The sequence below is a fragment of the Micromys minutus genome (genome assembly GCF_963924665.1).
Source record: "Micromys minutus genome assembly, chromosome: 15".
Classification (NCBI taxonomy): Eukaryota; Metazoa; Chordata; class Mammalia; order Rodentia; family Muridae; genus Micromys; species Micromys minutus.
Genome location: NC_137984.1, coordinates 33,109,492 through 33,129,210, shown reverse-complemented (window position 1 = coordinate 33,129,210; position 19,719 = coordinate 33,109,492). Strand labels below are relative to the sequence as shown.

General features: G+C 37.9%; 2 protein-coding genes across 5 annotated transcripts in view; one reads left to right on the top strand and one right to left on the bottom strand.

The window, feature by feature from the left end:
- Positions 1-6,343: 6,343 nt before the first annotated feature.
- DNAJC19 (DnaJ heat shock protein family (Hsp40) member C19) lies at positions 6,344-10,281 on the top strand. Its single transcript, XM_080929496.1, has 6 exons — positions 6,344-6,482; positions 7,365-7,416; positions 7,498-7,571; positions 8,313-8,392; positions 8,815-8,885; positions 10,128-10,281. The coding sequence occupies exons 1-6, from the start codon at positions 6,480-6,482 to the stop codon at positions 10,196-10,198; spliced, it is 351 nt and encodes a 116-aa protein (XP_080785622.1). The 5' UTR covers positions 6,344-6,479; the 3' UTR covers positions 10,199-10,281.
- Positions 10,282-16,341: 6,060 nt separating this feature from the next.
- Positions 16,342-19,719, bottom strand: part of FXR1 (FMR1 autosomal homolog 1) — a 50,401-nt gene continuing 47,023 nt past the window's right edge. For 2 of the 4 annotated variants that reach the window (XM_080929491.1, XM_080929492.1), the window contains 2 exons: positions 18,053-18,144; positions 16,342-17,393 (listed from right to left, as the gene is read on the bottom strand). In XM_080929491.1, coding sequence (XP_080785617.1) covers positions 17,223-17,393; positions 18,053-18,144 — 263 coding nt within the window. In that variant the 3' untranslated portion in view covers positions 16,342-17,222. The remainder of the gene's footprint in view (positions 17,394-18,052; positions 18,145-19,719) is intronic. The other 2 variants (XM_080929493.1, XM_080929494.1) reach the window with 1 other exon arrangement.

Here is a 19,719-nt window from a genome sequence, read left to right as displayed (position 1 = left end):
TAATAAGGTGTCTAATTACAAGTGACTTAATGTTTCTCTCTTGCAGCTTTTAATACCCCTTCTTTAAAAATTTTGTGGGTTTTTTTTTAATGCTTTAACTAAACTACATTATAGAGAATTTATCTTCTGGCCTTGACTATTTGGTGTTCTATAGACTTTCTGTACCTGAATGGGCCTCTCTTTCTCTAGGTTTGGGAAGTTTTCTTCTATGATTTTACTGAAGATAATTTCTATGTCTTCACTGTGGCATTCTTTTCCTATTTCTATGTTCACAGCTACAAGGTTGGGTCTTTGCATGGTGTACCCGAAGTAGCTCATATTTCATTATTTTGCTTTCACTTTTTCATTGCCTCACACAGACTAAACCAGTTCCTCTACTTTGTCTTTCATCCCTGACTGTTTTGTCAAGATCCAATAAATTGGTAAGACTTTTCCCTGTGGGTTTTACTTGCCTTGTTTAGTTTTTTTCAGTTTGGGTTTCCTTCAACAATTTGAACTCTATTTTATTCTTGGGTTTGACTTATATCATTTGGGGTTTTTTTCTTTGTTATCTTTGAGTTATTGTTGTTGCCTTTCCGCATTTATAATTGTTTTAAAAAATATTTTCAGGGGAAATTATTCCATGTCATTTATTTGTGCATCTGGAGTTCTTTCTTTTATGTACCTTTCTTCTATCAGCTGAGGTCTTTACATTGTTCAAGGAGAAATTAATTCATAGAAGAGCTGAGATTTCCACCTCCTCTGTTTGTCTGGTATTTAAGGCTTAGCCTTTTTTTTCTTTCATTTTCTGCTTGTCACTTATAGTCTGGTGCCTTCAGTATCTTGGTCACGGAGAATGGAATACATTCCCCCTGGTACTGTGATCTAATTTATAGCATAGATTGACTGGGGTGTCTGAATCAGGGAGCTGGTGGGACTCTAGTTAGTCCCAAAGAGAAGAAAATGAGCCAGGAGTAGGCATTGGTCTTTGGCAAGTAGCTAACTGGGCTTTGAGGCAACCTAAATGGTGGGAGCTATAAATTGGAGTGAGGCAGCCTACCTGGGTCTCTGGGCCACTTAGGAAGGCTGACATATTTTTACTTGTGTGTGTGTGTGTGTATGTATCTGTCATATATTGACAAGTACCCACTGTAGTCAGGAAATGGCATTAGATTCCCCCCTCAGCACTCTCCTTTGGAGCTGCTGCTTTTGGACATGGTTAGCAGAAAGCCCCATTCTCTGTTAAATCCCTGGACCCAGTTGCCATGACTCTCTCTGTCTTGACTGCCTGATGCTTACTGCCTATAAATCTACTGCCTACAAACACCTTATTGCTGCCAAACCCCTCCGTATTGCAAGTGAGATGAGAAGTTGGTAAGCCTCTTAGGAAATGTTCCCATCACTGAGGACACCAACTCACTACAGTCTTAGCTTTTCCCATAGAAGAAATTTAGGGCTAGCATTAGGTCTTGTGGCACTAAGCAATGCAGCCCTGGAAGAGGGGATGTCTTTAGCCCGTTTAGTGTACCTGAACATTTGTTCATGTTCTTTTCCCATCTTGCCCTCTTTTCTCCTCTATACTCCTTGTCTCATCCAGAGGAACTCTCATCTGTGAGTGACAATAAAAATTGGCATTCCTGTGGGGAATGGGAACTAAAGACTATTCAATTTTGCTGGCACCATTCCTGGGCTCTAATACAATCATAATTCCATTTCCATTTATCAACGTGTGGCTAACTCAAACCAAAGTGTTCTACACAATTATCTTGTTCAAAAACACAGTTTCAGAAAATACAAGAATTTTGCAGGCTCAATTCGATCTCAAAGGTAGATTATTTGTCTAATATGTGTGAAACTTTGGTTTCAACCCCCAGAAGAAGAATAAGAAGAAAGATGGTGTCTTGGGGTTTTACTACTTCAAATAGACACCATGACCAAGGCAAGTCTTACAAAGGACATTTAATTGGAGCTGGCTAACAGATTCAGAGGTTCAGTCCTTATCATTAAGATGGGAGCAGAGCAGCATCTAGGCAGGCATAGTGCAGGCAGAGCTGAGAGTTCTACATCTTCATCTGAAGACTTCTAGTGAAAGACTAGCTTCCAGGAAGCTGATATCAGGGTCTTAAACCCATGCCCATAGTGACACACTTCCTCCAATAAGGCCACACCTCTTACTACTGCCACTCCTTGGGCTGAGCATATGCAAGCTATCACAGAAGGGTAGAGACAATGGAAGAAGGCTAAGGAAAAGGAAAAGGGGGGGGGAGATAAAATGAGAGGAGGAAATAACAATAGTGGTTGAGAAAAGATCCATTTCAACATCTTCTTTAACAAATGAGACTTCGAGGCAGAAGAGAAGCTTGGTCATCATTGCCAGATGTGTCATGGCAGCAGGAGCCTGCCAACCCTGCTCTCATCATCACATCAACTGAAAAAAAAAAATCAAGCCTATGGAAACCTCTCCACGACAGTACTGCTATTGCTCCTAAATTGATTCCTGGGTGTTACTCATGTCTCATTCTCTAAGTAGAAGAAAAGAAAAGTGGCAAATGGTGTTCAACTGTACTGGCTGGTTTTGTGTCAACTTGACACAAGCTGGAGTTATCACAGAGAAAGGAGCCTCAGTTGAAGAAATGCCTCCATGAGATCCAGCTGTAAGGCATTTTCTCAACTAGTGATCAAGGGGGGAGGGCCCAGCCCATTGTGGGTGGTGCCATCCCTGGGCTGGTAGACCTGGGTTCTATAAGAAAGCAGGCTGAGCAAGCCATGGGAAGCAAGCCAGTAAGTGACACCCCTCCATGACCTCTGCATCAGCTCCTGCTTCCTGACCTGCTTGGGTTCCAGTCCTGACTTCCTTTAGTGATGAACAGTGATATGGAAGTATAAGCTGAACAAACCCTTTCCTCCCCAACTTGCTTCTTGGTCATGATGTTTTGCACAGGAATAGAAACCCTGACTAAGACATCGACCTACAGAATCAGATCTGAAGACTGGCAAAGCTGTATCTGCTGAAGTCAGCTGGCAGCATATCAGCCATTAAAATCAGAGTTGGATAAGGATGTAGGCAGATTGTGGCAAAGCTTAAATGTATTTAGAGAAAAAGTCAAATTTGAACTCATCACCCTTGGTTCACACATCACCCTTTAAAGGAACACACAGATGAGTCTCAGTGACTATGGAAATCAAAACTTTGTTCTCAATAAGCTAGGGACAGACTAGCAAGCAGTCACTGCTTCTATATACCAATAGGGTTTTAAAGACACACTTGGGGTTCCATGGAATGGCTGAGGCACTGGAGCAAACAGATAAGACCAAAGCATAAGAATAATTCTCTTATGCAGATCAAACAGTGTGTTGTGCATGAACTTACGTTTAAATGTAAAATTCAAAACTAATTACAATTTCCAAGTGGCAGATGGTAATTCAGTTAGACGCACAATCAGAGGAGAGATCTATGTAATTCACTAAGCACTGTTTGAGAAAAGTGAGCAGAGCATAGCTCATCCCGCTGCATGTGCCAGAGTGTATGTGCACTTGTATGTGCACTGTGGGTTCCCAGCCTCTCTGATTCGCCCGAAGTCCTAACCCAACCACAGAACTCTTGTTTCTTCCTGAATCTGTACCAAATGATTTCAGAACTCCAAGAACCAACCCATTCCGAAAGAGGTTTCGCTCTAGAAATAGGCCAGGCCAAAAGAAGGGAACTTCTCACTGCCGTGTCCCTTGAGAGACATCTTAGGCCACCCTAACATCAAGTGACACAACATTTTATCAGAATCTCCTGACCATTTTTTCTTTTTAATTTCAACTAGATAAATATCCTCACAACACAGCATGAATGTGAACCAAGGGGGCTACAGTTTTGCAAAACAGACTTAGAATCTGGCATTAAAGATGAGCCCTGGCTAGCATTACCTGGGGGCGGGGGTTCTTAGATGCTATTTAACTTCTGCTATCACTTCTTTGCTTGTAAACCAAACAAATGATCAGTTGGAAATATTCAGTTTGCTGCTTCCATGAGATGAGGACCTGCTTTCAGTAGTGGGAAAGCAAAGCCAAAAGCAATTCTGACATATAGCTGTCACTCAGCCAGACAAATAGCCACAGGTAAAGTGTTTCCTTTGAGAAGATAATTTTAAGTTTTCCATTTTTCTTTCTCGTTTTTAAATTTTACAAGTTGCTCAGGAGAGAAACTCCTACCAGTGTCCTGATCTTACATGTCTGGCCTCTAGAATTAAAAACAAAACAAAGCAATTCTATTGTGTGAGCATCCCTGCCTGCATCCTAGAGATCCTACACATCTGCACAAGGTGGTTTCTGAAGTCTCACCTTCACCTCTACCGTTTAAGAACAAAGTGCTATCTCTAAAGTGCTGTGTCCACAAACAGTGCTTGGGACACTACTCACATGCATGGAAAATGAGGGAGCCATTTTCCCAGTGTTGAACAGAAAAGGCAGTTCCCATTGGATCACAGACTGAAAAGTACACAATCCCTAAAAGAAAACCTAGGGCAAATCATCCATGACATGGCTTCGTGTGTGACTCACAGGCTCAGGTAAAAACAAATAAGAATCAAAAAGCCAGAGAGTTGGATTTTATAAAAGTTTTAGCATGCACTACCAGCAGAGTAAAACAGCATCACACAGATGGGGAAAATAATACTACATTATATAATTAATAGGAGATACCCAGAATACATAGGGAATTCCTGAATCTGAACAAATAAAATCTCAACCCAAAATGAGCAAGGGCAAAAGACTTGAATAAACATTTTCCCAAAGAGGTACATACATATTTATTAAGCATATAAAAAGGCACTCCATATTACTGATCAGAAGAAACGCAAGTCAAAGTACCATCTCATACTCATTAGGTTGACCACAATTAAATAAGAAACAGAAAATATCAAATGTGTGCAAGGATGTGATTCGAAGATCTCATCTTCCAACTACCTTTTTTTCCAGGAATGTGAGAGTAACTATATTGATCATCTTTTATTTTCTGTGGCAAATGACTGACAGAATTAACTGACATGGAAAAAAAAAACTGGCTGGCTCACAGTCGCAGAGCTGACAATCTGTGGTCATTTGATTCCACTGTCTCTGGATGTGCAGTGAAGCAAAACTTTGAGATCGGGGAACACAGGGACTTACAGCAGAGATGAACGATGACCAAGAAGCAAGAAAAGGAGAAACCAGAGTCAAGACCCGCTTTACATAACTATGACTCAGCTAAGTCTCCATCACCTCTCAACCATGCACCAAGACAAGACCCATAACTGATCAATCCATCGATCTTCTTAGAGCCCTCATGATCCAGTTACCTTCCCAAAACCTCTAACACATCCGGCCATGAGTTTTCAATACATGCACATCCGTATTCAAGCCTCTGAGAGACAGTTAATATTCAAGCCATAACAGCAAGTAAAAGTATAATTCTCACAGGATGCATGGATTTCATTTCTGCCCACCTAGCCAATAAGTCTCAGCCTAGTTCCTGTGTGTCCATGCCCACAGGAATGACATTCCCAACAGCTACACCACAGAAACAGCCCATAAGAAATACATTCACATCAAGGACTTTTGGCTACAAAGGGGAGAAGCTTGGGAAGGCAGCAGGCAAAGACAGCCAAGATAAAATAAAATGGAGAGTCGGGAATTCTTTGGCAAAGAACAGCTGTTTAAGCTATCTTAGTTTCTAGCTTCCCCTGAGATCACATAAAGCTTTTATATCCTCACAACATGGGGCCTTTATGCAGAAAGACAGCTCCTAGTCACTTTCATTCTGGTCAAGTGCCTTTGCCATCCTTGGGACAACCAACCACATGCTGTGAGCAATACAGGTAAAAGCAGTTCTTTTAATTAGAAAAATAGTAAGCAGGCTAAAACATGAGAAAAAAACTAAACAATGAACACACAGCAAGAGCTGTATTTTTAGCAAACAAAACTACATAGCCCGAAGCAGACATCAGGAAGAAAGATGAAATAAATTAAGACTTGAAAAAAATAATCTTCCACGTAGTTTCTGATTTGTTTATAGATCTAACTACATTCCAATCCAGAAGATATCTCTGCAGGCCAAGATCAGTCTTGTGGCGTCTTGACATTTACTGACACAAAAGACAAAATAAATGTCTCATCCGAAAAACGCTACTTTCACAGGGTGGACGAGATAACCTATATAAAGCAAAGTTAGGAAGATACGTTTTAGCTGCAAAACCTGTTTTGGGGCCAGGTATCAGACTGCTAAGTCAGTTCAGAGCAGAGGGCATGACAAGTCCCGCCCCAGTCCGACCTATCAGTCAACCCGAGTTGCTAGGGCCCTTTTTGCAGCACTTTGTGCGACAGTTCCGACACACTTTACGGCGTCCCTGCCGTGTTGCGCAGCGCTGGTGGAAGTGGCGGCAGTGCTGGCTTCGCTCAGTGGTTCTACACAGACGTACTGTGGCTGTGAGCTCGAGCTGGGATGAGCGCGCGGTGCCAAGCCGCGGATTGGAGTCATGGTGAGTGGTCGGCACAGACGGGCTCCGGAAGAGCGCTGTCCGGCCTGGGCGGGTGCGGAAACAGACCTTTGCTCCGGCCTCCGGTGGCTCCCGCTAACACCTATCTGCACTGCTTACAGGCAAATGTTTATGCCTCCTGGGGAGGTCGGGCTGTTACCCCACTTCCACCACCACCGCACTCCTTCCCTCCTGCCTTAATGGGAATCTTTCAAGGACCCTTTGCAAGCACCGTTTCCTAATCCAACAGAAACCTTATTTTCACCGGTCTTGTTTAAACTAGAAAGAGGTTCAAGAGCCTGTCAGTTCTCTTCGACGACTGAAAAATCACCCTCTTACTGTTGTGGGTGAAACATACTTAACCTTCTTAGTGAAAAAACCCTTACCCGACAATAAATTGTGGGTAAAAATTGCAGTAGTTTATGAATTTTTTATTGAAACAGGGTTTCATTTTGTAGTCCTGGCTGTCGCAGAATGTACAGAAATTCACCTGCCAGTGTCTCCCAAGTGCTGGAATTAAATGCAGGCCACCAATGTGCACAGCGGCAATTTGCAGTAGTTTTAAAGGCACAATATTTCTACCAGGAAAATGTTTCTTACAGCTGCACTCTGTATAGTCCCAGCTGCTAAGAGAACTAATCGAAAGTTCGTGGGCAGCCTGGACAGTGGACAGTTTAGCAAGACTCCACCTCAGAATAAGTGTAACTTTTGACAAAGGCTGGAGTTGGAGGCACCTTCCTAACTTGTGTGACACACTAGGTTCCATGTATAGTCCTGCTAAAAAGGAGGAAAAGAACCTACCTTTCACCAAAATGAAGGTTGCAATGAATTTGGATGCAGAATGGACAGACATTTAGTAGATTTACTCTTTTCTTCCATTACCAGGCCAGTACAGTGGTAGCAGTTGGATTGACCATTGCCGCTGCAGGATTTGCAGGTTTGTTTATGATTTGGAGGTGGAAGAGACTGGTAGACTGGTTATAGATTAATTTGCTTATGCTGTTGCTTTTGGTTTTAGGACGTTATGTTTTACAAGCCATGAAGCATGTGGAACCTCAAGTAAAACAAGTTTTTCAGAGCCTACCAAAATCTGTAAGACAACCTTCTTAACTAAACCTGTATTTGAAGCCAGAAACTTCCCTATAATCTGAATTGCACAGGTCCATGAAGTTCAGGGGAGTTGTAAACTTTATAATGGTCCACACTGGGAATTGGTTTTCACACATGACAATTGGGGGTGGGTGACCTTCACAGGTTTAGTACTATAATAGTTAAAAATTAACTTTAATACATGTTGACCTTAGTATCTGTTCATCTGCCTTCCCTTGTCTGTTTTGTCACATAGGATAGCACTGTAGTGACGTTAGATGTAACTTGCACTCAAAAATCATACCCGTTGTGATTAATACCGAATCTGAACTGGATGTAATGCACACAGCTGCTGCTACTCAGGACTTCGAGAGGCCATGTGACAGATAGCATAAGACCGTGGGTTCTGGTGGCATAATTTTCCCCATTATAAAGTCCTCTTTTAGTGGTTGCCTTAAATCTTGGAGAGAAAAGAACTCTAGGTCTTCTTTTGATTTTGCTGTTTTATGAGGATCAAGTTTTTATCTGGAATATGGATTTGAGAATATTCTCAAGACATTGTTCCAGTTCAGTTGCAAGCAATGGATGTTTAACACTTCCTAATATAGTTGGATGCCACCTATCAAACTAAAATGCCTTGATAGGAGAACTTCTAGTTCTCTGAAATGCACCGTTTTCTTTCTGATTTAACCAACCTTCCATTTACATCATTAATCTTTCCTTCTCAATCAATTTCTCTTTCAGGCCTTCAGTGGTGGGTACTATAGAGGTGGGTTTGAACCCAAAATGACAAAACGGGAAGCAGCATTAATACTAGGTGTAAGGTAAGGCTTCTACTCAATTATGAGATGTAGAGTAAGGTAATTCCTATTAGTATTTGAGAACTGCAGTTGAATGAAGTACTGGGGATTGTTGTCCCGAGATTAATTTTGTTGGTCAGTGGAGCTTAATGTCATTTCCATGAACATCTTTAGGCCTAACACTCATACAGAACTCACATATGTAACAGAGCTGCCTCTATCTATTTATATGGAAATTAAGTTGGATGAAGATGGTCTTGTCAACTACATTTTTTTTTTTTTTAAAGCACGTTTAGGTCTTAGAAAATGCATTTTACATGTCTTTTATATACAGCTTTTCATACTGTTTTGTCGCTTGACTAGTTTCACAGTGTTTAATTTGGCCCTTCTATATAGTTCATTTTCAAGTAAACTAAAGCCCAAGTATGTTTTTCTTTTCAAATTAGCCCTACTGCCAATAAAGGAAAGATCAGGGATGCTCATCGACGGATTATGCTCTTAAACCACCCAGACAAAGGTAAGTAAACTTTTATTAATATGTTGGACTGCTTACTAATGGAATATCTAATTCTTGGCATTGTTAATATTTAAGTGTGTATGAACAGTCTCCCAGTTAGTTATAAATCATTGTAGTGTCTTAAATGAAATCCACCACATATGCTGACATTTTCTGCAGTGACATCTTGTCTCACCAAAACAAATGTATAATGAATAACGTAAGAACTACTGTGATTTGTAGTAACAAACATTAATACTGTTTTAGGTTTTGTGTTTATGACAGAATGTCTTCCAATAATGGAGGTTACAAGTACTACTAGATATTTTGGTTGATTTGTTTTTAGGACATCTTGGTATGTATCCAAGATTGGACTAAACTGTACAGGCACTGTGCCTCATCCCCAAAAATGGGGCTTAAAAGTACACCCCAACTTGGCCGTTTTGAATTTGTGCTCTATTTTTTGAGTTCTGCATTATTTATTTTTGTGTAGACTCATAAACAACCAAGTCTAAATTTTAATTAAGAAAAACTAAGGGGCATCTATTTATTGTGGTGTGGACACATAACAGTACCTATTTGGAAACCTAAGCTATATTTGCTTTTGATACACTTCAAAGTAGCTTTAACTGCTAAAAACAGATTCCTTGAGTGGACCACAAAAATGTGTTGTCATGCACAAATCATTTTGCTTGTGGAAAGAGGGTATTGACAAAGTTAAATACAACTTTTTAATATGTGATTTCAGTGCAAGGAACTTAGCTTGCATTCTGTTCTGGATGGTGGAGTCTACATACACACAATTCTACTAGAATCCTCTTGATGATCTTTGATAGGGTTAGGACCATATAACTCCATCACATTTGTAAACATAGAAGTCAGCTAATACTGAGAGGAAAACTGAAGCATTAAAGTATACAATGCAGACAGTCTTTTCAACATAAGCTTAGAAGCCTATGAGACAATCAGTGAATAATCCCCACATGCAGTAGTAATGAGTAGGCTTAGAGTTCCAGAAGTGTATATGTGGGAGGGGCCAAATCCCATTCTAGACTTTAAGATTTCTTAAAAATGGTAAACCTTTGTGTGAAAGTAATTCATTTCCCATTGATCTGATATTTTACCCTGTAATTTTGTGACTTACAGTATATTTGTGTTTTAGAAAATGAAGATATTTGTTATGTCCTGGGATCCTTGAAATGTTTGACAAGATTTAGAATCTGTGCTCTAAACTGTGTCTCCCCCATCCCCTTTCTTCTATAGGAGGATCTCCTTACATAGCAGCCAAAATCAATGAAGCTAAAGACTTACTAGAAGGACAAGCTAAAAAATAAAGTAATCTGATGAATTTTAAGTCCATTAGTCTACTTATGAGCATGTTTTATAATAAAATGCCTCAGAGCTGTAACTCATGAAAATTGCCTGGCAAAAGCTCAGTGTCTTGGTATATTTTGTTCAAACTTGAGGATTTCAAGACTAGTATCAGAAATTAAGATTACAGACACACACATTAGACTATAAATACGGTTCATTACTGACTTAGCAAAGAAATTTGGCACTTGTTATTTTCAAGGCCACGACTTGCTCTTAGAATACCCCACTGCAGTCAATAGAGACAGGCAGCGTAACTACTGGAAGAGGGATTCTTACCTTTGGAAGGTAAAACTCCTAAAGGAACAACTGGCCCAGGTATTTAAATGCTCTACTTTTAGCCATTTAAGATTTTGATACATTAAAACATTTTTTTTTTTAAAGACAGTCTCCATTAAATAGCTCTAGCTGTCTTGCAACTTGCTATGTAGACCATTCTACATAAAACTGTAATAGAAACCTTTCAGTGTATAGGTCCTGTTAATTTTACTACTTAGCCAGTCCCTTGAAAATACTTTAAAAGATATTCCTTTATTTTAATTTTCAGTTATGACCAAGCTTCTTTGTGAATGTAAAATTCCCTCAATTTTAAAACTTAGAATCCTAGCTATTAAGTGCTTTTGATTTTCAATCTCAACTGTTAATATTTTACATGCTATAAACCACCCAAGTTCATTTGAAGGCAAATATTAAAGTATGTAATGACCTGTACAGATCAGGAGGCAAAATCCCTAGCCAGCAGTCCCTGTAGCATTTAACCTGTCAGCACTTTAGACTGTGGACTTTCAGCCAATGAGAGGGCTTTCAGAGGTAATCAAGGTGCTTTAATTTGCTCAAAGTCACTAAGGGTTACTTTCTATCTTGCACCCTTTCGTAAAATCCTTATAGTTTGAGTGTGATGAAAACTAGGTTCTAAAGATTTTATGTAGCATTAACTCTCTCAATTCCCCTCATGCTAGGGAGAAAAAGAGGTCCAAAGGTACAACTCATTCACAGAAATACAGGAAAAAAAACTGTTCAAACTTCTGTTTGAACATGGCTTATTTAATATGTTAGACTTAGAAGCGGTGTAGCCCAATGTTGTCATATACAGCCTTCCTCGTTTTGAGAAACACAGTACTCAACCACTATAGTTAGCAAGATTAGATAAATTACAAATAGGAACAAGCACACACTCCAGTGCCTCATCTGAACACATGGCATTAGAGATGATCAGCAAAGCATATTGAGTATTGAAATGGATTTTACGTTAGCAAGCAAGTAAATGCACTTAAGGAGTCCAGAGATGAAGGTATCCAAATCATTATAGCTAACTATAATACCCCTTATTTGCCCCTTTTAACTAATAAAAAGTTTCAGTACTACAAACCTTGCCTGCTCACAGGACCCTACCATCCATATAGCACCTCAAAATCATCTGTAACCAGTTCAAGGGGAGCTGATACCATCTTCTGCCCTCCCTGGGTACAGACAGACAGACAGACAGACACACACACACACAGAAAACTAAAACTTTAAATATTTCTATGAAAAATAATATGGTAGAATTGGTTGCAAATTAAAAGCAGGCTCCTGAAAATACATTATAATAAAATGCCCACAAAGGAGTCACCGATTAACTGCAGAAAGGAATGCACTGTGGACATAAGTACCTCTGACTAAATGCTATGCATGCCTGTTAGAAGACAGGTGTGTCTAAACATTGGAAACCTTTCTTATTAAGAAGCACAGCCAATCATTCTTTGATAGCAATTTTTATTTTCTCTAGGCTTACCTTTTTCAATTGAAGACTGTATTTCATTAAAAACTACTAATCGTAACATTTAAGTGCTACATATTTAAATTAAGGGCAATTAAGATAATTTGTAAAAAGCCTTCTTAATTCTATTTTCTCAAGTGCTTAAAGTCTCTTGTATTGTGCTAAGCAACTTTTATGTTTACCACAGGAGACAAGGCCCAGTGGGAAAATACGATTCTTTTCAGATCTAGAATTCTGCACTTCCTAATTTTTGTAGTTAACCTTTGAAATCCTGACGTGATTCCTAAGCGTGTTCTTGGTCATGCACATTAAGCATCTAGTTGGTTTTTGCTGAGGATGAACTAAGCAAGCACTTGCTACAACTGCTACCAAAAATTGGAGACAATAATAAAGGGAGACAAAAAGCAGATCAGTAGCACAACAGCCCCAGCACAGCTAGAGGTCATAGGCTTCAGAGGAACAGTAAGGCTAAGGTGTGGGACTGAATAAATTCAGGAAAACCCCTAAACCTGTGAACTGCCATCCTTTGAATATACCCTGTATCTTACATGGTAAACGATGGAAATAAAATTAGACAATGTTTCACTTCAAATAACTGTTAGTAATTTGGAACCAGACCACAGAGTACTCTCCAATATGAGAATTTATAACATCTTCTGGTGATGACTTATGAAGGCTGTGTTCTAGTTCAGAGACCAAACATTAAATGTCATCATACAGGAATTATGAAAAATTTACAACTTCACTCAAGTTCAAATAGCAAACAAGACAATAGCATATGAAGCAAATCACAGGCTAGGTTTTAAAGATATTTAATATGCTCTGTGGCTAAGAACACTAGAGCAAGTAACCCTGAGTGTAGGAGACATCAATGCCTTCTATCTGCTTAGAGCAGACTGTTGCCTGAGATGGGATGCTAGTGTTTCTCTCAGTCCCTCTAACCCAACGGCAGGCTGAGTTACCTTAGCTATTAATAAGTGCTGTAGCAGTAGCCCTTGATGATAGATTTAAAATAAGTTCTTCTTTTTTTTTTTTTTGTAAAGTAACAAATAAAGGCAAGATGGCTCAATGGTGAAGTACTTACCGTCAAGCCTGACAACCTGAAGTACCTCAAGTCTAAATGAATATAAGTTTTGAGCAATAAATAGTAATTAGCTTGTAACTAGTTTTTGTTAAAAACTACAAGATTATTAAACAGATCAATTTTTATAAATTATTAGTACAACTACCAATACAGAATTAAAAATTCTGTGGCAGTGGGGCTGAAGCCAACTGATATACTTGCTACAATGGCTGCCAACCTAAGAAAGCAGGGAGCCATCTTCTGTTTGGAGCCTAACTGGAAATATCAGGGATAGACATACCCAACACATTCCTATGAATACTTTCATACTCACAAGGTTATGGGAACATATGGCTAAAATGTTACTTAGTTTTCTTATACTAATATCTGAACAGCAAGAAGCTAGCTAGTACAGTCCTCCTGAATATAGAGAATAACTGACAGAAGTATGTGGGTTTTATCTATAACATCTCAAATTTTCAAAAGGAAGAATTAGACTGGACTTTGGGAAATCACCGTCACATCTGTTTGTACTCTCAGGTACACAGAAGATTTAAAAAGTCAAAGCCAAACCTGGTCAACATCTAAATCGTTATAGCCAGGTAGGCAATGGTGGTTCATGCCTACGACCCTAGCATTGAAGGCCTGAAACAGAAAGATTACTGAGTTTAAAGCTATGATGGGCTGTACAGACTTGTTTCCAAAATTTAAAAAGCTTAATTAAAAAACAAAGCAAGCCAGGGATAGAACTCTGTGTCAAAGCCCTTCATGCACAAGGCCCTGGATTTAAATCCCTAACATCACCAAAAAGTGAATAATCGTTTTTAAGAGGTATTTTATTGCAGTTTACATGTCCCTCCATCATCCACTTTTGATGGACAACACCAAGTCCTTCCTCAATTCCTGGTACTTATACTTAAAATGTATGATTAACTTGACAAAAACTGTCAGTAGTTGGCCACTGTTGACTCCGAAGAGTACTACTACTTTACAATGAAATAACTGTCCAAGTTAACACCACTTACTAAAAGATTAACTGTATCAGACTAGAAATAATTTCAACAGATTAACCCAAACTCTTACTATATATGAGAGAGGTTAGGAGCAACACCCTGATTAAACCCTAAGTTTGGAGGTAATGAAATTGGTATGGGTGACACCAAGCCATAAAAAAGCACATTAAGACATGACGAGATTTTAAAATAAACAGCCTATCCTTCTAAAATTCTACAAAGCTCGAAGTACAAAATGTAATTCTCCTTTACTGACAACACCCATGCCTTCACACATAGCCAGTTTCCTATTTACTTTTCCTTAGCACACATACCACATCTTTACGAATCCTAATTATTTGAGCCACAGGCAAATTGGAATGTCTGTGAGGACATTACAAACCTCTCCAGACTGTCCTCAGGCTGTAATATCCAAGTCAAATTGCAGTCAGCTAGCTGTAGCAGCTGTTTTGTCTTAAGAGTGATGGAAGGATGCAGAAGAATAAAGCATGTAGTTAGTGCTTCTTTCTTCTCTCAGTGCCTAATGTGCTTGGGTTCCTTTTGCTTTAAAAGTCCCATATCATCTGCACATTTTTAAAAATAACTCATTTAAGCAAGATCCTTTGCCTTTGACTCAGCAGTACCTAAAGTTAATCCCTAAGAACCGCTGACTGACATGCTGTTTAATTCCACCAATAGAAATTTATTATTTTTATCTCTACATGGATGCTCCCAACCCCCACCCAAGAAATTTTAGGAAAACCAGATTATTTTCACCCTACCATAATCTGCATCCTCACTTCACAATCAGTTCAGGTTTACATGGAATGCCATGGTGTCCACATACTTCAGTGCTTTGGGAGACACACACACTTTTGGGACACACTTTTCTGCCTACATATATTTTTGTGTTATGTGCTAGCAAATGTTTTCACTCATAATTTAACCAGGCTAGCAGCCAAAAGCCAATCTGAATTGACAGGTTACTTCTGAAGAAATAGCTTTATATGGACATTAACAGTTCTTTGGTGCCTGTTGGGTTAAGTCACTGAGTGGTTATTTTCAGGCAATGAAACCTCAGTTCTTGAAGGATCATTACTAACTCCTGTTCCTGTCTCAGCTGTTGTTGGTTTTTAAGATAATCTTTATGACAAAATGATTTTTAATCTTTGACAAAAAAAGATCTAAGGGATTTGACATGGATGAAAGTAAAATTACACTTTCTTAGTGTCATGTTTCCCGCTTGGGGATTAAAATTCTTTGTGGGCTAGGGATGTAGTTTAATGGTAAAATACTTCAAGTCCCATCAGACACAAGATTCTCTTTGTCCAACAACTCATAGTTAAATTTGTGACCCATGTACACAGGACCAAGTAATTTAAAAAGCCAATTATTTAACTTTTCAATACTTTGAAAAATGAGATTATGGCTATTTAATCCAATATACCATGTTCTATACAAAGTGCAAGAATTTCACTATACATAATTCACTTCACAAGTTCTATTATGTGGACTTTATAAAATGTTCTTTTTAAAAATCTGATGTGTGTTATTATCAATTAGGATGTAAGTGATCGGCCATGGCTACACAAGTCTAATGAACAATGGCCCACTTATAACTATATGTAATTATCCTTCATTTATAAAACAAGCTTAACATTTTTATGGACATAATTAACAAATTATGCACATAAAAAACATAAAATGACACAAAGCACACATCCAGTAGGAAAAAACCCTAAGTCCATAAATATTTCATTTGATTTACAATCACGGAAGTATACATTTTATCACTAAACTTCCACTTGAAAATTGCTTAATAAAATTAAATCTTCTAAATAAAAGCTCTTTAAACTTTTAATTATGATTTTCAATCACTGGTATGAAAACCTTCAAAATTACCACTCAAAAAGTACATTATTGGCCTATTAAAAACTATTTGCCATACTTTAAAAATAGTTTTTAATAAAGAACTAAAGGCAAAAGTGAAAAGCATATCTTCTGCCTCCCCTATCTTCCACAAACGGCCTTTGATTAGAATTTAATACAAAGATGTTTCTCTAATGACAAAGACATACATTTCCTAAATCATTTACTAGCCAAAACTTTAAGTGTTAAGACTTTGGAGGGTCCATTACAAATGATTAAATGGTTAGATTTTAACACTAGATCTGAGGAACAAAATAAATGCTTCTGAAAAGCAAAGAATGCTATCTATGCTATGCCTCTAAGTACTCCTACTACTTTAAAACAATTGCATAAAAAGTAGAAAGTTAAAAAAAAATCAGCAAATGGAAGATCAAAGTTTATTTTACTACCTGCATACAAAAACATATTGCACATCAAACAACCAAAATCAAAAAAGGAGGGGGAGGGAGAAAAAAAAAGGGGTAGAAAGAAAATGTGAAAGATACTCTACTGAAGACTAAACATGTAGTTTATACAGAATAAACCTTCTGGAAATTGATCTTTTCAGTAGTTCAGGCTATGTCTGAATGGACATGACTAATCAGCTTAGTGTTTCAACTAAAGCTATGTTTGATTTTTAAATACTGTACACTTTAATAAATAAACCAAACAAAGCCTCAATGTAGAACAGTCACTGCCAATATCACCCAGTATCCCTGCAGATGAGTTAACATGTATTTCCAGTGGTCTGCAGAATTGCCTCTACAAACAGCATTTAAAAAACACATTAAACAGACCAGTTTCCAGACTAAACTAATGAAGAAATTACAATTCAGTGCAAAATATTTTAGACTGCTTCATTCTAGTTTTCCTCAGGTGAAGAAGTGGTTGCATATTATTAAAAATGTAACAAAAGCAGCTAATGCTTTCATAAAGAATATTACGTTAGGGACCCCCACCCCACCCACCTCCCCCCATCTCTGCCATATTTTGAAAACAAAATAACATTTCCTATAGCCAGCAACTTTTTTTAATGTTACATATACTATTCTCAAGGCACATCTGATGATATATTTTTAACACAGTAGGTGTCAAAGTATGTTTAACATATGATTTCTTCAGGATCCCTCCCCTTTCTGAATTCCAAATGGAGGAACTGAAAGTGCGATGTAAGACTGGCGATCCGTATTCTATCTTTGGCAAGCTTGTACAAGCACTATTGTAACTGTAATGTAAAAGAACTGTAAACTAGGAACTTCCTTCAGTTATGAAACACCATTCAGGACTGCTGCTTCTTGAGTGCTCTCTTCTTTTAAGGTCTTAGTCTTTTCTTCTCCTGGAGTACGCGGTAGCTTAGGAATTTCATCGCCAGAAGCGCTAGTTGGACCATTTATTGCCTTTTCTGATGGACCATGCTCTTCAATCACATCTTTTGCCTGTCAAAGGGAGACAACTTTTTCAACATCTTTATAAAGAAATCTGTAGCTGAGGAGGAAAATAACTATAAACATTAGCTTTAAAAATAGAGTAACTTTCATGTCATAAAGAAAGCATTTTATGTTTAAAACAAATACCAATGCACTAAAGTATCAGGGTTTTAACACTACATTATTTCTAGTACCTATGAGTGTCAGCATCACAGAAAGCACCTGCACTGTTCAATGAAATCTGTACCTAGTATTATAACCCTTGGGAAGTTCACCATAGAAATGGTGTAAATGAGTCAATACAGCAAGTAGAACAACAATCAGCCATTTTACTCACCTTTTAAAATCATGTAATTTCATGAAAACAATTAATACAAAATAAAACAAATTAAAAGGCCTATTCTGACTAATGACAAGAGGTTTACAGCCTTCTAATTATCAAACCAAGTAAATACTAAAGTTCTATCTCTCTAGCAAATGTCTCAGGCTCAAGCATGCATATCTTCATTTATCAGGGGCTTGGGATAGAAGCAAGGATCTTCTTTAAATATTATCTCTTAAGGGAAACAACTGACCATACAGCAATTAAGTAAAAAATAAATAAATCTAAAACAATACGGAAATAATAAAAAACAAAACAAAAACCCTACAGGTTAAATTCTCCTTACCATTTCTTTCTTGTTTTTAGCCAAAGTTTCCCTTGGGAGGTTTCTTTGTCTGCTCTGAGACTCAGCTCTAGAAATATAATCTGCAACTGTGACTGTTAAAGATGAGAAAAAAATTACAGGTGTTGAAAAATATTTCTAAATTCTATTATGGATAAAGAATAATTTCACTATAAAGTAAACTAGTAGTGGGTCACCCAATTTCAAAATTTTACTCTGGGTACCCACCTCTGAACAAAAGCAAAGCTTGAAAAAATGTGTCTATGGTTTTACTACTGACAATATAAAAATCCTTTTCAGCTGGAACTGGAGGAAATCTAGACTGAAGTCCTTTTTCCCAGGAATCCAGCTAACTCCTGGCTTATCTGGTTGTGGGACGAATGTGGTGTACACCGCCAAGAACAATCACTGAGAATGCAGTGTTCTAAGTGTAGAGGACATTTGCAGTAATGGGGACGGGGCATCGACAATTCAAATCATATAGTGAGGCGATTACAAATTTGAAAGCTTTTGGTTTTGGTTCTCTGCCCCAGGAAAAACAGCACAATCAAGGTGTTCAAGTGTGTTATTTTCTGGTTCTTTCCTAACATTTCATGCTATACAGTATTTAAACTATCTGATGTTCTGACTTTAATTATAGTCAAATTAAGGCAATGAAACCACAATCCTAAACATGTGGTGAACACTTATCAGGGAGGGAAAGGAACACTATAATATAGAGATGCTGTCTCATCAACTTTACTGTCTTGTTAGGTCTGACACATGAAGATAAAGCAAATAATGAACTAAACTAAACTAAACCCTATCTATCATTCTAATAAATGGCCTCTGTTGTATAAATACAACACTGGCCCTCAGGACTTGAAACTCAAAATTCTTAATATTGTATTATTTTCTATCACAACCTAGGTTTAAGACAGACCTAAATTAAAAATTAAAAACGAGTCAATTTTACATTATTTAAAACTAGTATGTCTTGAATTGATCCATTAGATTCATAACACATGCAGCCAAAAAATACAGTAAAAGGTTGAACTGTATTTTACAATTCATTCATCTTAATAATGCATGCCCTAACATACAAATTGAAGAACTTCAATGAACTTTTAAAAAAAAACCAAAACTTTATTAGAAAACTACAGCTACTTGAAATCTAAAGCTGCTTTCCTTCAAAATTATTAGTAATGTTCATTATGAACCCCTTAAATGGCTTCTCATTTTAAAATCACTGCCAAGAAATTTACAAACATGTTTAGTACTATGCTAGGGGATTAGTATACTCTACTAAAATTTTGTCTACTCTACAGGGTAACAGAACTGTCCTCAGAATGACTGTAACCATAGGTGGGGATAACACTCCAATGAATATTGTTTTCATAGTGCAGACCTCAGTTGACACCTGGAGAAATGCATCTACGTCAGGATGCTGCTGCACAAACAGGTATAGTGTTCAATTTAAATGTGGGCAAACAGTTCTTAGGCTCTCTCAACTATTCCTATACAGAAAAAAAAAAACTTTGTAGTTATTAGTCCAAAGTTGAGCAAGTGGTACTTAGTTCTGTTCCTTGCCCCCAAATAAGAGAACGAGTTAAGAAACTTGTTTTATAGTTCTTATACAATACAGCCCCTTAAATTTCAAGAAAAAAAAAAATTCTACTCAATTTTATGGC

Coding starts and splice junctions, on each gene's coding strand:
- DNAJC19 (XM_080929496.1), top strand. Junction 7,572..8,312: donor TTCAGAGCCTACCAAAATCT/GTAAGACAACCT, acceptor TTTCTCTTTCAG/GCCTTCAGTGGTGGGTACTA. Junction 8,886..10,127: donor CTTAAACCACCCAGACAAAG/GTAAGTAAACTT, acceptor TTTCTTCTATAG/GAGGATCTCCTTACATAGCA.